At 43.2% G+C, this 14,362-nt stretch overlaps 1 protein-coding gene across 1 annotated transcript; it reads left to right on the top strand.

The window, feature by feature from the left end:
- Window positions 1–273: 273 nt before the first annotated feature.
- Window positions 274–3,342, top strand: KCNE4 (potassium voltage-gated channel subfamily E regulatory subunit 4). The gene is made up of 2 exons (XM_068543761.1): window positions 274–350; window positions 907–3,342. The coding sequence occupies exon 2, from the start codon at window positions 933–935 to the stop codon at window positions 1,443–1,445; it is 513 nt and encodes a 170-aa protein (XP_068399862.1). The 5' UTR covers window positions 274–350; window positions 907–932; the 3' UTR covers window positions 1,446–3,342.
- Window positions 3,343–14,362: the final 11,020 nt, after the last annotated feature.

Raw genomic sequence — 14,362 nt, 5'->3', positions numbered from 1 at the left:
GGGGAACAGTTCCCTCTGGGCACATTCTTTTCTCCTTTTTCATGGCCACCTGAAAACTTTGGCTGGGTGCTGGCGGGGTGGGAAGCTGTTTCTGCTTCCCAGTCTTTTTCTGTTCACAGCTGCAGAGTTCAGTGAGTTGAACTGCCGTGCTGTGAGTTCACTGTTCACTCTGCCACGACCAACCTCTGTTGTAAATTTTCCTCCCTGAACACGTGACGATGTATTTCTTGACTGTATATCCCAAGGGCGGCAGCGGAACTGTCAGAGCGCCGAGCCGCACACGGAGCAAGAAGTCTCTTGGACTTGACGATCTAGGAATTCAGGACTTGGGACAAATTTGCCAGCCCTTGGTAAGTTAGCAACGCCGCTTTGCTTCGGAAACATAATGAAAGGATATTTCTAGCAATTTGTAGATGCAGTTTTCTTTTCCTTTCTTTTTTCCCTAAGGAAAGTTTGTCTTGAATTAAAAATAGGTTTATGTTTGAAAGCAAAATGTAAACTTTTTTTTTTCTGCGCAATCAGTTCAAAAAGTTTCCTCGTGATTAAGACGTTATTTCTTTTCTCTATGCACCCTTGTCTTACACTGATTTTTTTTTTTTTTTTTGCTTTTAAAATGATAAAAGCAAAGCATTTTACATGCTCACTTTATGAAATAAAAATATGATGGACATGTATACACGAAAAATAAAAGTCTTCCTCTCGTTCCCTCCCACCTCCCCGTGTCCCCATGCACCCCAGCGCCTCACAGCTGACCCCTGTTAACTGTTTGGTGGGACCTCTTACCGCTATTTCTCCACGCAGCTTTACGCTTTTTTGATATTGCCGTTCCACAGATCTCGTGCTCGCCCTCTTCCCGGTACTGTGGCCGCCCCGTGGGAGAGTTCTAACCTGCACGCTTCTCCCCAGACCCTGGCTGTGTGAGCAGAGCTTCAATGCTGAAGATGGAACCTCTGAACAGCACGCATGCCAGCACCGTAGCCCCCAGCGGCCCCCTCGAGTCCCGTGTGCCGGGCAGTGGCAGCGGCAACGGCAACGAATACTTCTACGTTCTGGTGGTCATGTCCTTCTACGGCATTTTCTTGATTGGAATCATGCTGGGCTACGTGAAATCCAAGAGGCGGGAGAAGAAATCCAGCCTCCTGCTGCTGTACAAAGACGAAGAGAGGCTCTGGGGGCAGGCCATGAAGCCGCTGCCCACCGCGTCCGGCCTGAAGGCGGTGCAGGTGCCCATGACGCTGAACGCGCTGCAGGAGAGCGTGGCGCCCGCGCTGTCCTGCACGCTCTGCTCCGTGGAAGGAGACAGCGTGAGCTCCGAGTCGTCCTCGCCCGACGTGCACCTCACCATCCAGGAGGAGGGGGCGGACGACGAGCTGGAGGAGACTTCGGAGACGCCCCTCAACGAAAGCAGCGAAGGCTCCTCGGAGAACATCCACCAGAATTCCTAGCACCCCTAGGACCTCTGGAGGCGGCCTCATCAGCCAGCACCCTTAGAGCGAGGGAGGGCACTTTTCGTGTCTGGTTTCACCTTTGCAGGGCAACTGCCACTTTCAGGAGACCCTCGGCAAGCCCCTGAATGGGGGGGGGGGAATGGGGGACAAGGCTCAGGCGGAGACAGCAGCAGCCCGCAGTCCACGACGCGCCACCGAAAAAGCCCTGAAGATGTGCAGTGTGTACCTTTCCTTGGGATCTGGGGGTCGGGGTACCTGTGCAGAATTGGGCAGGTCGATGTGCTTGCGGTTGTTTCCTCACGGGATGCCCTGGGTAACACCTGCAGCATCTGCCCACTCCCAGGGCTGCCAAATGCTTAGGGCATCCTGAGGGACTAGTTTCGATTTGACAATTTGCCTAGAGCTTTGTTCTTCTACATCTGATTGGCTGTAAGTACCTCTAATGTGAACCTGTGGTTTTAGTTCCCCCTCGGGTTTCAGAGCTTCTCTTAGAGGTCTTTTGGGTTAGAGGGGGGATATTTGACAGAGGACTTTTGATGGGAGGAAGCTGGAGATCTGAATCTGGTCCATTTGCATTCTGTAAGGAAAAAATAGGCAATTTTTAAACCTGTTAATGTTGGCTGGGATTATAAGACTAATCTGCTATTTTGACCCTTTGTCTAACCTGTGACTTTGAACTCTGATCTGGGACCATCCAGCATCACATGCTGACATGACATTTTTTTTGCTTGGAAGGGCTTCCCCAGAATCTAACCTGCACTCCGAATGGCCATGCAAGGAAGCTTCCCAATCTTTCCAGAAGGGGTGATGGTGAGGTTGAACAAACCCAAACCGTTAGCTCCGCTGCTACTTTTTTTCCCAGCCCAGTTTTCTGAGCTGGGAGAGGATATAATGTGGGCCTCCACAACATGGCATTTCGTCACATAGCTGAGACTTAGAAGGGCATACTCCGGTGAGATTGTGCAGAGCTGGGGTCCAGGTTCTCTGTTTCTTAATCCCAAGCCCCGAATCTGGTTTGCTGTGTGGTCCTGGGCATGTCATCAAGCGGCTTACTGCCTTCCTGAGACTCCTGGTGATCTAGATCCCCAGAGGGCTGGGAGGATGTCTTTAGATTTTAAGACTCTGTGATAAATCCTACATGGCCTGGTGTGAGGAAGTTTGGACAAAATATTTCCCCCTTGGCCAGTTCGTCTGAAAAAGGATCTGCTTACTTAAAGGGGCAGTTGGAGACTGAGAACACATGTAGCTGGGAAATCCAGGGTGAATCACTAACCAATCCCTGCTGTCACTTTCCCAGCAGTGAATCAGAGAGGCAGATACCACATTTTACTCTGCAGGGCTGTCTGGGTAGCGGACTATTAACGCTCCAGTTAAGGGAATGAGACATCTAAGAGAAAATGCTCAGGAATGCTTGGTAATGTTGCCCTGTATTCCTGTGGTCAGTCGCTTTGCAGCAGACTCTTTAGGCCCTTGAAGACAAGGCAGAAGAGAAACACACCAAAAGGTCAAATTTAATTCCAGTAAAAACAAAAAGTTTTTTTTTTTTTTTTTTAAATACGCTCTCCCCGGATTGGAGACAGCAATAACTACTGTTCCCATGGAAGGGTTAACAGTGTAGGAGCTGGTTTATCAGTTCGCCTTAACACAGTGCTAGAGGAAATCTATGTTTGGGGGAAAAAGGGCCCTCCGTTCACTTTAAAATTCAGAGTGTGGATTTACTCCAAAGGGGGCTGTTTAAGGTGAAAGAAGCCAAGTTAAGTTTGGCCCCTTGCCTGGAATCACTTGAATTCTGAAACTTTACTGCGATGGACATGTGCGTTGTCACATTTTCCATTGCTTAATTCTGAAGTTTGGTGCAAGTCTATCTGCGCCTATTAAAAAGTGATGTATATACTTCCTTCTTATTCTATTAAGTTGTATAAAATTGTCTTCTGTATTTAACAGTTTGTAATTTTCACAATATTTTTTAATTTAAATAAACACATTTTCCCTAGGAAGTTATGAGTTTTCTTTGATCCGTCGGTATAACTCCTAATTTCTAAGACACCCCAGACGCATTTTTCCAAGCCATCTCTGAATCTGGGTCATCTTCCAAGTCAGACTCCCATGAAGGCGTATCTTATTTCTGCCTAAATCATAAAGTGAGCAGGGCCAGGTTTTTCCTTCCTTTGATATGCTTTGCAATGAATAAAAAATAAGCTGTACATAGGTCTTGCATCCACTTCTGTTTTTAAATTTGGTGGCCATGGGGTGAACACGCAGTGACATGGCAACTGTTGTGATGTTCCTCCAAATTTGGTTGCAAGAAAACCTTTGATTTACATGTTGCCTGGAAAAAATATTATCCACACGTGGCCACAGCGGCACAGACTAATGTGCAGGGAACTGCTGTATATAGATGTTGTATATACATTCGTATACACGTATACATAATGGGGAGGGAGATTTTTGTGTATACACAAGCTTACGAACATACCTAAGCACACAGGCCGTGAGTTAGGGTTGGCCCTCCCTCCTCTCACAGTCACCTCCGCGTGAAGACTGACTGCCTAGGTCCCTCCCCCTGGTCTTGCTATAGCTCTGAGCACAGCCAGCCTGTCTCCTTTAAGATTTTATTTGCGCAGTTAGAAACGCTAAAGAAAAATTACCCAAACCGGTGACCCAAACCGGTGACCCATTCTGAATTAAGCAGATGGTAGAGAGTGGCCTGACGTTTATGTTTCTCCGTTTCCTGTGTGTTTGGTTTTTCTGTTTGAAGTAAATGTTTCCCTTAGGTTCACAAATAACTGTCTCCCTAAAGGATTTATCTGGCAAAGGTACAGGGGAGCCTGGATGCTTCCCAAAGCATATCAAGCATCTCAATCCACCAGTTGGTACTTTAACAACGTAAGATGAGAAGATTATTTTAAAAGACAAGGAAGCTCTTCAATTGATCCCAGCTTAATGCCATTCTTGGGGAGGAAATAGTTAAGGAAAAAACTTTTTACCATGGGCGGAAGAAGAGGGAATTCTAAACTCTAATTGTCCTAAAAATATGCAGAGTACACTATGTCGTTTTAACGGAATATTTGTTTTCTTAAAAAAAGCAAAAAACAAAAAAAACAAAAAAACTTCTAAGCAGAACCTAAGGCCCAAGGGGTTTAGTCTGTGTGGATTTACTCATGCATGTGAGAAACTGAGAAGGGAATTTGGCCCCGTGCACCTAGGATATTAGAACCATATTTTAAAGCACTTAAATGTTAGGGATGAGGTAAATGGATTGTCCTGCTTGCTGCATGCTGTTCTAATTACACCTTTGTACGTCAAAGCCAGGCAGGGATGCTGCAGAGAAAAAGATTTCTTTCATGGGCAGAATCATGGGATCAAAACTACCAGGAAAGGCTGAAGCTGGGCCAAGGAGTGAGTGCTCTTGGCCTGTGATTCTGGTTGGAAAGTAGACCCCATGGTACATTTGAGAGCTGCAACTGGAGGGTTTTGTGGTCAGGCACGCACTCTCAGGGCTCAGCTGAAGAAGGGTCGTTTATCATCCTATAAAATGCCGCTCTGATCCTAGACATAGTGGAACAGACAGAACATGGAGCTTACAACGCAATGGATTCTCTAGTTTGAGAGCATACATTTGCTTAATCATTTCACCCAGAATCCAGGCACCCTGTTGGAGGAAATCACAGGGAGTATCATGGGTCATGGGACAGGAGGTGGAATCCAGGGCTGGAGGGACCCATGTCAGCTGATTGACCAGGATGGTGGCGCAGGCAGGGGCTGGACCACAGGAAGGCAGGGCGGAAGTGGGGCTTCAGTAGAGGCTGCCATGTTGCTCTGTAGCTCTGGGGAAGGTACCCATCCTCTGTGACATGCAGATTCTGTCTTTCAACATCAGGACATGCAGGCCTTCCTCTTCGGGGAGCTGCTAATGAAAAGCATGGCGAAGCATCCTGAGCAATACTGAACACAGCATGAAACTTAAAAGGAACTAATGGAAAAGCAGCTCCAGGCTTCTCCTTTTCAAAATGTATCCTGGGCATACATCTGCAAACCTCCTCTTCTGTGCACGGTTTCCTCAGGAGACAGCGGTGTTCAGGGAAAGGACACAATTTGCCAAAGGAGAAGGGTCATAAGAGAGAAAAACCACTGTTCAATTCTGCCTTTCCCCATTTCTGAAATACTTCCTCCCACATAAGAAGGAACAGTTTGGGATGTGAGCTGTTACCATGGAGATAGCCAGCCAAGGTCATTTGTTTGAAGGAGCCCACGTGAAGGCCCCACGGCACTGAATCATTACGGTGACTTTCTGAAGCTGGGATTTGGTCCTTGACTCAGACAGCAAGCTTTGAGCCCGCAGCAGCCTCCATTCATGGCACGGAGGAGGGGACGCAGGGAGAACAGACACACACACACACACACACACACACACACACACACACACACACATACCACCCTGCACAGCCCCATCACCCATCATTCTCCTTGCACTTCCCGTGCCCCATTCAATATGGGGCAAGATTTTGTTCTCCCAACTCTAGGAATTTATTTTCTTACGTTGAATTTTTTTTTTTTTTTTTTTTTTTTTGGCTAAGAAACATGATCAAAGAATCCTTCACATAAGTAGCTATACATTTTTCTGTCCTTATGGTTTTTCACCCCCTGTTCCAGATGGTGAATGACATGTTCTCTCTCGTCTTAGTCAATTCTGGCTGCTGTAACAAAGTACCATATTCTGGGTGGCTGAGAGACAGCAGACATTTATTCCTCACAGTTCTGGAAGCGCTAGCATGGATGCGCTCTGGTGAGGACCCTCTTCTGGTCTGCAGGTGGCTGACTTCTCATTGTGTCCTCACGTGGCCGAAGGAGAGCAAGCTAGCTCTCTGGCCTCTTCTTCTAAGAGCACTAATCTCATTCATGAGGGCTCCACCTTCATGACCTAATGACCTTCAAAGGCCCTATCTCCAAATTCCATCACACTGGGGATTAGATTCAACATATGAATGTTGGGGGGATGCAAATATTCAGTCCATCTCTTTTCCCAACCTCCCTCCCTGTTATCCCCTCTCACTTCCTTCCATTACACAAAAGGAAGGAAAAACCGAGTAACCACAATGCATAATAAGCTCTTACTACATGCCAAGCCTATACTTCACCCAGTTGTTACAATCCTATGCTTTAAGCTTCTACTTTCTTCTAGGTACTTCACTAGATGCTGGGGAAAATGTAACACCTGCCCAATCCCCCAAGAGGTCACGGTTTCCATGTAGACAAATTCCAATAAAAATACCTCTGATTCTGGTTAATTTATAACATTAGTTGAGAATTTCTGTGTGCAGGGTCTTCTGGATGTCAGAATACACAGCTTGTATCTTTGAACAGTTTGAGGGCACAGTGGTGTTATTAAATGGACAAAATATACTGTTTACCTAATATTTGCTTTGCTCGGTGATGGGTGCTTTCCCCTTGATGATCTTATTTAATCGTCCCAAGGAAACTCTGAGCTAGGTCTCTAATACTCTTAATGTACATATGAAAGTTTAGGCTCAAGGAAGTTGCAGGTCAATGTAATGAATGATCAGGGTTCCAATGAAGGTCTTTTGATATACAATCTGGTGTTCTTTAAATCACTAGGAAGCAGAGAGACTCAGAATCTAGTCCCGTCCCAGGCATTAGGCAACTCTGTGACATTACATATTTTGCTCAACCTTCTGGGTATGTTTCACATTTCCTGACTAGTAAAATGGAGATAGTAATATCTTCCCTCCTGACTTCCAAACATTGTCAGAACTGCTTAGGAAGCAGCTGGAAAAATACAAAGTCTTCTTATAGGGACACTAATCTCTTTGTCTTGGATAGGAGGCTGTGTGTAGACATCACTAGCATTCATCAATATCCAGTTCTTCTCCCCTTCTGAGAACACAGAAATTTCCACTTCTCAACCCCTTCTCTTGCCCCTCCTCCCCTACCACCAGGGATCGAGCAGGGATGTAAACTCATTCTGCTTGACGTAAACTGAGTGGAAGTGATGTACGTCACATGTGAGTTGAGTCAGGGAAAAGCCCATGTATGATTCTCTAGTTGTCCTCTTTACCTGCGTGTTATCAGTGAGACCATATGTTCCAGATGGTACGAATAATAGGTAAAGCCTGTGTCAGCCTGGAAGAGTGAGTAACTACATAGAAGTCAATTGCTCTGGAGAGTTGCCCAAACTTACAGCTGGCTTTACAAGAAGCAGCAATAATCTAAGTTTTGGTAAATATTGAGACATTGGGGTTCCTTGCAGTTTCAGCATAACCTTACCCATCAGATTAATACAGAGTATGATCATATTAAAGAGACAGAATGTTGGAAGGTGACTTCTAGATTATCTAACCCATCCCCTATGTTTAATGATGGGGAAATTAAGACTCATAGTAGTTAAGTGACGTGTTCAAAGTCACAAGGGGAGACAGGAGCAGAAGTGGGGTTACAACCCAGGTGTCCTAACAGTTGGTTCTAATCCCCATGGTGGGTATGGCCATGGAGGCCTTTGCTATGGCTTAGTGAAAACAAAATACCTAGAGGGTCTTCTCCCTTGAGCTCCTCACCTTGATCTTCTCTGAGCAGCACTGAGTCACTGGTACTGCCTCTATTTACTGGTCCCACAACCCCTGCTGAGAAGTAGCTTCTTTTTCCTGGGACTTACTGCCCTTTGTGGAAGGATGGATCTGAGCAGGCAGAAGTAAACACATTCCCCCAAAGCAGTGCAATGTGACATTAATGGAAACTTTAATAAAAGGGAAGAAGCTGTAAATAGGAGGAGGGAAATAATCAAACAGGGTTGAATGTAATTGTCCTGCGCACAGCTTACTGGGTTTTGGCTTTTGGTTTTATTTTTTGCATGTTTTGGCTTAGCTCCAGTGCCAGAGCGGGTCACTGGCAGGCCCCAGTGCTCCCAGGACTGATGTGCCTAGGTTCCTGGCAATGATCCTTGCAGGTAAACCCTGAAAGTTCAGCTCCAGATTGGGGTTGCACATGGCGCAGAAACCAATAGACACCTCATTGATTATGATTTTTATATTCTTAGCCCTGATATGGAAGGAATGATTTCTCTCTCATCTCGATCTTCCTTTTTCACTTAGAACTTCTCCCAAAGAATGGGACATGGTGCTTGGATAGAGAGATTCTGTTTCTTTTTCAAAATTTTCTTCTTTTTATATTCCCATCACACTATCCTCATGCCTCAATTACAGCAGAAGTCGTACTCTTCCCCACAGGATTATACACCTTGTGAGAGCCAGAATCATATGTTATGATTTTGTAGTTAGTACCTAGTTTGGGCTGGAATTCCTCAGGAGTCTCTCTTGTCATGTTCTTTTCTTTGTATCATGTTTTCTCCTTGGGGGATCTCATTCACGCTCAAATCTTCAACTAGTATGTAAATCATTATAACAACCACCTGTCTAGTGCTTACCAAGTGCCAGTCATTGTTCTCATGATATTTAATTCTCATGGAAATTTAAGATATAGGGATTTTTAAGCCCATTCTAAAAATGAGGAAAGTGAGGCATAGAGAGATTGAGAACATTGACAAGGTTCACAGAGTGAGCTGTAGAACTGGGATTTGAGCCCAGCAATCTGGTTACAGAGTTAATGCCACGGACAACCTGCTCTACTGTCTCTCTCTCTCCAAGTCCCAATCATTCAGTTCTCGCCTAGACGTCTCTCATGGGCATCAATGCCTGTGGCTCTATTCACCTGATGTCCCATGAGCACTTCAAATTCCTGTCGTCGAAACTCAAACTCATTACCTTTCCTCGTAAACCTGTCCCCCAACTTACATTTTTACCGATGTGTCTATCCTTTACCTTATATCCCAGGCCCTCTCTGCAACCTCTTTCCATCAACATGGTCATTATTTACCCCCAAAGTATTTCTTTAATCAGGAAAATACTGAGGACCAGAGAAATGTTAAAAGAAGAAAAGATAACATGAGCAGAACTGTGCTTACATAAAAAGTAGTTTAATATTTAGGATTGCACGTGCTAGGCACTGGCTGTGTAAAAAATATCCAATCTCTGTCATCCTGGTATTTAGAATCTTCCCCATTCTGTAAGATAAATCAAAGAAGACAAAGGAGGGAGGTAAAGAAAACAGGATTCCCGGTGACAGGTGAGAGGTGCCTGGACTGGGGCAATGGCAGGTGAAATGGAGACATAGGAGCTAGAAATAAGGAGGAGTTGAAACTGACGAGATTTCACAGCTCCTTCAATGTTAGAGACGAAGAAGAGCGTGGGAATGAAAGATGACTCTAATGTTTTGAGTCTGCATAATTGAGACAGTGGAAGCGCAAACAATAAAAATGGGCAGTAAATCCTGGAAAGGTTCTATCTTGTTGTACGTTTTGAGTTGGTGTTGACATGATATCCAGAAAGTATTTGGAAAATAAGTATGAGAACTTTTGTGAGATGTTGGACCTCGAGACAGCGTTGGGAGCCATGCACATGAATACATGGACTCGAAACCCTGAGCGTGGCTGAAATAGCCAAGGATCAGTGGGAATGGAGAAGAGGGCAAAGGGCAGTCATTCGGGGACCAGCTACTTCTTTGGGGTTGGAGGAAGAGGGGCAGAAAGAGCAGGAGCAGTCCAAGGAGTAAAATCAGAATGGCAGAATGCCCAGGAGCTGAGTAAGCATAGATTTTTCTAGAGAGAAGAGAAGGTCCACCATAGAGAGATGGAGGGAAAGAAGCTTCTTTTGATGACTTGCAGGTGGTTAGTATCTATAAAATGCAGAATCTGTACAGTAGTAGGGTGGAGATATCACAGGTATAAAAGACTATTGAGGAATAAGTCACTCATTATAAACTAACCCTTTGAGAAGATTGGCTGTGAAAAGCAAAGTATAGTGTGGATCATGCAAGGATTTGGAACTATTCAGAGCTCATATTCTTTTTTACTTGCCATTAATTGCTACTTAGTTTAGGTTGCAAATCTACTTTTACTCCCTTTGGTAGTATGGGCTGATGGAGTTCCTTTCTAGGTGTATTTCTGTAGGGGCTGATGTTTTCCCAAGTTTATAATGGATCTCCGTCAAAGACACCCAGGGTAGGTATTAAGCCAGCCTGGAGAAGTTGCCTGGAGAATATGTGTTATAGGGCTGATTCAGGGGAGTAAAATTAACACAACTTTCTCTTTCCCACTGCAGATAGCAGAACACAAATATTTTGCTGTCAAATCTCTGCCTTTCCATGATTTTCTCTGCAGATTATATAAAGAAGCACCAAAGATAATAGGGTGACCTTTTATCTAGAATTGCCCTGAATTTTGTATTTCCCCAAAGTGATTTTTGCTCAGGAACTCAATTTTTCTAGGTGCTTGAAAATTGATTGGGTGTATGATTTTATGTAATTGTGCTTTTTTATATAGAAAATGTCATAATGAAGTCAAGATGTTATTATATGTCATTGTATTTAATTTCTGGTTGTTGAGAAAATGGCTATTGAGCATTTTACCTATATTAGTTGTGATTCAAACTACCTTTAAATAAGTGAGTGAATAATGCAAAAAATTTGTTCTAGTAGAGATTACATAGTGCTACGAACTTCATGGTCACATCATGGGCTTCCACCACAATAAAAAGCAACATTACAAATAACATTAAAATCTTCTTTGTGTTTCTTGGTCCATGAAGAGGAGTACATCATCCTGCAAAATTACACACAAAGAAGGTGGCAATCTTCAACATGGAAAATGGCTTTAGGTTGGCCAGGGACAGATGTTATAGACCAGAGGAACAATGCTGCACCAAGAACCACAGAGGAAGTCAAGTTATTTTGACCCTTTCCTTGTAATTTAATGAATGGCCTTATCTTGTGGTGATAATGATTAAGTATTTGGACTTTGACAGCTGAAAAATCATCTCAAGAGATATTACTATATTTCAGTTAAAAAGGTAAAATATAATTTTGCTCTTCAGATAAATCAAATGATACTATTAAAACGAAGACAAAAATAAGGAAAAATTCTAGAACTGGCATGTGAATATCAAATGTTTGTAATTTATTACTGAAACCAATATTTTAAATAGGAAGTAGGTCTGATTTTACCTCAGGGATTAGGTTCTAAAATCAGAGAATGAGGCAAATTTATCCTTGGAAGCCCCTTAATTGCTCTTAAAATTTAAACTTTTGTGGTTTCTCAGAGTGCTTTGGTCATGGCCTCCCAATCTCTGGGTAACACAGTCTAAGTGACTTTAAATAGTGGAAGGGCATAGGGGGACTCTCTCTCTCTCACACACACATACATACACGCACACACACACACACACACACACACACACTTGAATTCCCATAAACATAACGTGCCTCTTCTGAACTTGGCTATAAAATAGATGAGTGCTTTCTCTGTGTTGTGGTTGTTTCTGTTCAAAAAGCAATTGTACTTCTATGCTATCCTTCTATGCTCCCCAAGTAAGAGGCACTGTATTTAGTCAACTGTACTCTTGACTAAAGTTGTCATGAGAATGTATTACTGAGGTGAAAAATAAAATTGCTTTTTGTTCAAATTCAACCAGAGATATCATAAGAGTTTAGGGTTTGTAGTTTCAATGGTCACTTCCTTTGCATCTTAAATTGTATGTGTTGTAGGTCAATTAATATTTATTTATTTATTTATTTATTTATTTATTTATTTATTTATTTTTGGCTGTGTTGGGTCTTCGTTTCTGTGCGAGGGCTTCCTCTAGCTGTGGCAAGCGGGGGCCACTCTTCATCGTGGCGCGCGGGCCTCTCACTATCGTGGCCTCTCTTGTTGCAGAGCACAGGCTCCAGACGCGCAGGCTCAGTAGTTGTGGCTCACAGGCCTGTTGCTCCGTGGCATGTGGGATCTTCCCAGACCAGGGCTCGAACCCGTGTCCCCTGCATTAGCAGGCAGATTCTCAACCACTGCGCCACCAGGGAAGCCCAATTAATATTTATTGAATGCCCATTCTATGTCTTTAATCCCTTTCAACATGTAATCTCATTCAGTCCTTACAATGGCTCTATGACATTCATTGTACACGTGAGAGACTGAGGCTCCAAGAAGGGTCCAAAGTCAAATTACTAATAAGGAGCATAGTTAGGATTTGAACTCATATCCACTGGATGCAAATGCAGGTATTTTTTTCCATTACAGAGGCTTCTTTTCTCCGTTATCGGGTCTTCTCTCACTTTCCACAAAATGTAATATTATGTAATTTTTTTTTCTGTTTTAAGAGCATTCATATGAGGTTTTATCTGCAACTCACATTTTTCATGAGTTTGACAACTTATAACCAGTCGGGAAAGCTGTAAAACTTTTAAAAATTCTAAACCACCACCCAAATTATCTCTAATGTCCTCTAAGGATCATTCAGCAGTACTATTATAATACAGGTTAGACATGAAATGAGGCCATGGACTGAGATTGCCATTCCCCGGATGGTCATCCTGCGGTGGGAATAAAGACTGTGGTTCAGAGGAACAACTGGAGCCCTGAGGTGGTCAAGGACCAGGTAGTTCAAAGAGGAAAGAGAAGGGAGACTCTGAGATGCTTGCCTGAGACCGGAAGTGGCTTGAAGAGAGACTGAGACACTCTTTGGATAGGAAATTTAGCAGCTGTCCATCTGTATAGAATAGTCACCGCAGGACTTATTGTAGATGCAGAAAAGTGACTGGAAAAGGGAAAAGTCATTTGGATTAATGTATTCATTAATTCAATAAACATTCGTTTTCGAGTCTTGTGTACAAGATCATTTTGTTCTAGTGCTCTGAATGATTCAGAGAAAAACAAGACACTTTTTTAGGGTTGGAAATATTAAGTATCTAACAGTGATGACTAGATAGTACCTTCAAAGTGCTTGGAAACTTTTTTTTTGAATTAAAAAAGAAATTTTTAAAATTTTGTTATGCCAAGGGGCTTATTATTGGACCAGTTCAATAGAATTTAAGCATTTCATGGAAAGAAACCAATTCCTTTGCTTTTTATTTTCATTTTTATGGAAACTTCCAGCCCAGTCCTCCTGGTTGGATTTCATTTTGTCAGGTTCATACTCTGCCTTATTTACTGAATCTTCCCCAGCTCCATGGTGACAGACAACACAGACAGGGAAATATTTTGGGCCAAAGTTTGGGAACACTTGCCTCATATAAATTCACTCTAAGCACAGTTTTTCTAGATTTTAAAGTGCATGTTTTCATTGAAAGAAATGTAACCCTCATGCTTTTAGCCCCTTACACTGTTAATTAAAATGTCATTTGAGAAGAACAATTTGGCTTCTAAAGAATACTTTCAGTTTTTTAAGTAAGTCTGATTTTTAAAAATGGAAAGTTATGATAGGCTGTGGGCATGAAATCTGAAAACAAAGATTGTTAGGGAAATTTCAACTACTGTCATTTAAAATATTTATTTATTTTTCTTTTTTTCTTTATTTTTAATTAAAAATTTTTGCTTGCTAGTCCATTTATTTTCCCAGTGTTATTGAAATATAATTGACATATAACACGGTATAAGTTTAAGATGTACAACATAATGATTTGATATATATATCAAATCATGCAGACATATGTGTATATATACATATATAATGATTGTGTGTGTGTATATATATATCAGCAGGCCCCAAACTTTTTGGTTCCAGGGACTGGTTTCGTGGTAGACAATTTTTCCATGGGCAGGGTGGGGAGGAGGGGGGGCGATGGTTCAAGAGGTAACGTGAGCAATGGGGTTGATGGTTCAGGCTGTAATGCGGGTGATGGTTCAGGCAGTAATGTGAGCAATGGGGAGCGATGGGAGCAATGGGGAGTGATGGGGAGAGGCAGATGAAGCTTTGCTCTCTTGCCCACTGCTCACCTCCTGCTGTGTGGCCCGGTTCCTAACAGGCTGTGGACCGGTACTGGTCCATAGCCCGGAGGTTGAGGACCCCTGATAT

This window comes from Eschrichtius robustus, chromosome 5 (genome assembly GCF_028021215.1).
Source record: "Eschrichtius robustus isolate mEscRob2 chromosome 5, mEscRob2.pri, whole genome shotgun sequence".
Lineage (NCBI taxonomy): Eukaryota > Metazoa > Chordata > Mammalia > Artiodactyla > Eschrichtiidae > Eschrichtius > Eschrichtius robustus.
Note: the sequence above shows the minus strand (reverse complement) of the source record. Positions and strands in the feature narration are given on the sequence as shown.

Bases quoted from the DNA above. Each gene is read 5' to 3' on its own strand.
- KCNE4 (XM_068543761.1), top strand. From the start codon at position 933: ATGCTGAAGATGGAACCTCTGAACAGCACGCATGCCAGCACCGTAGCC.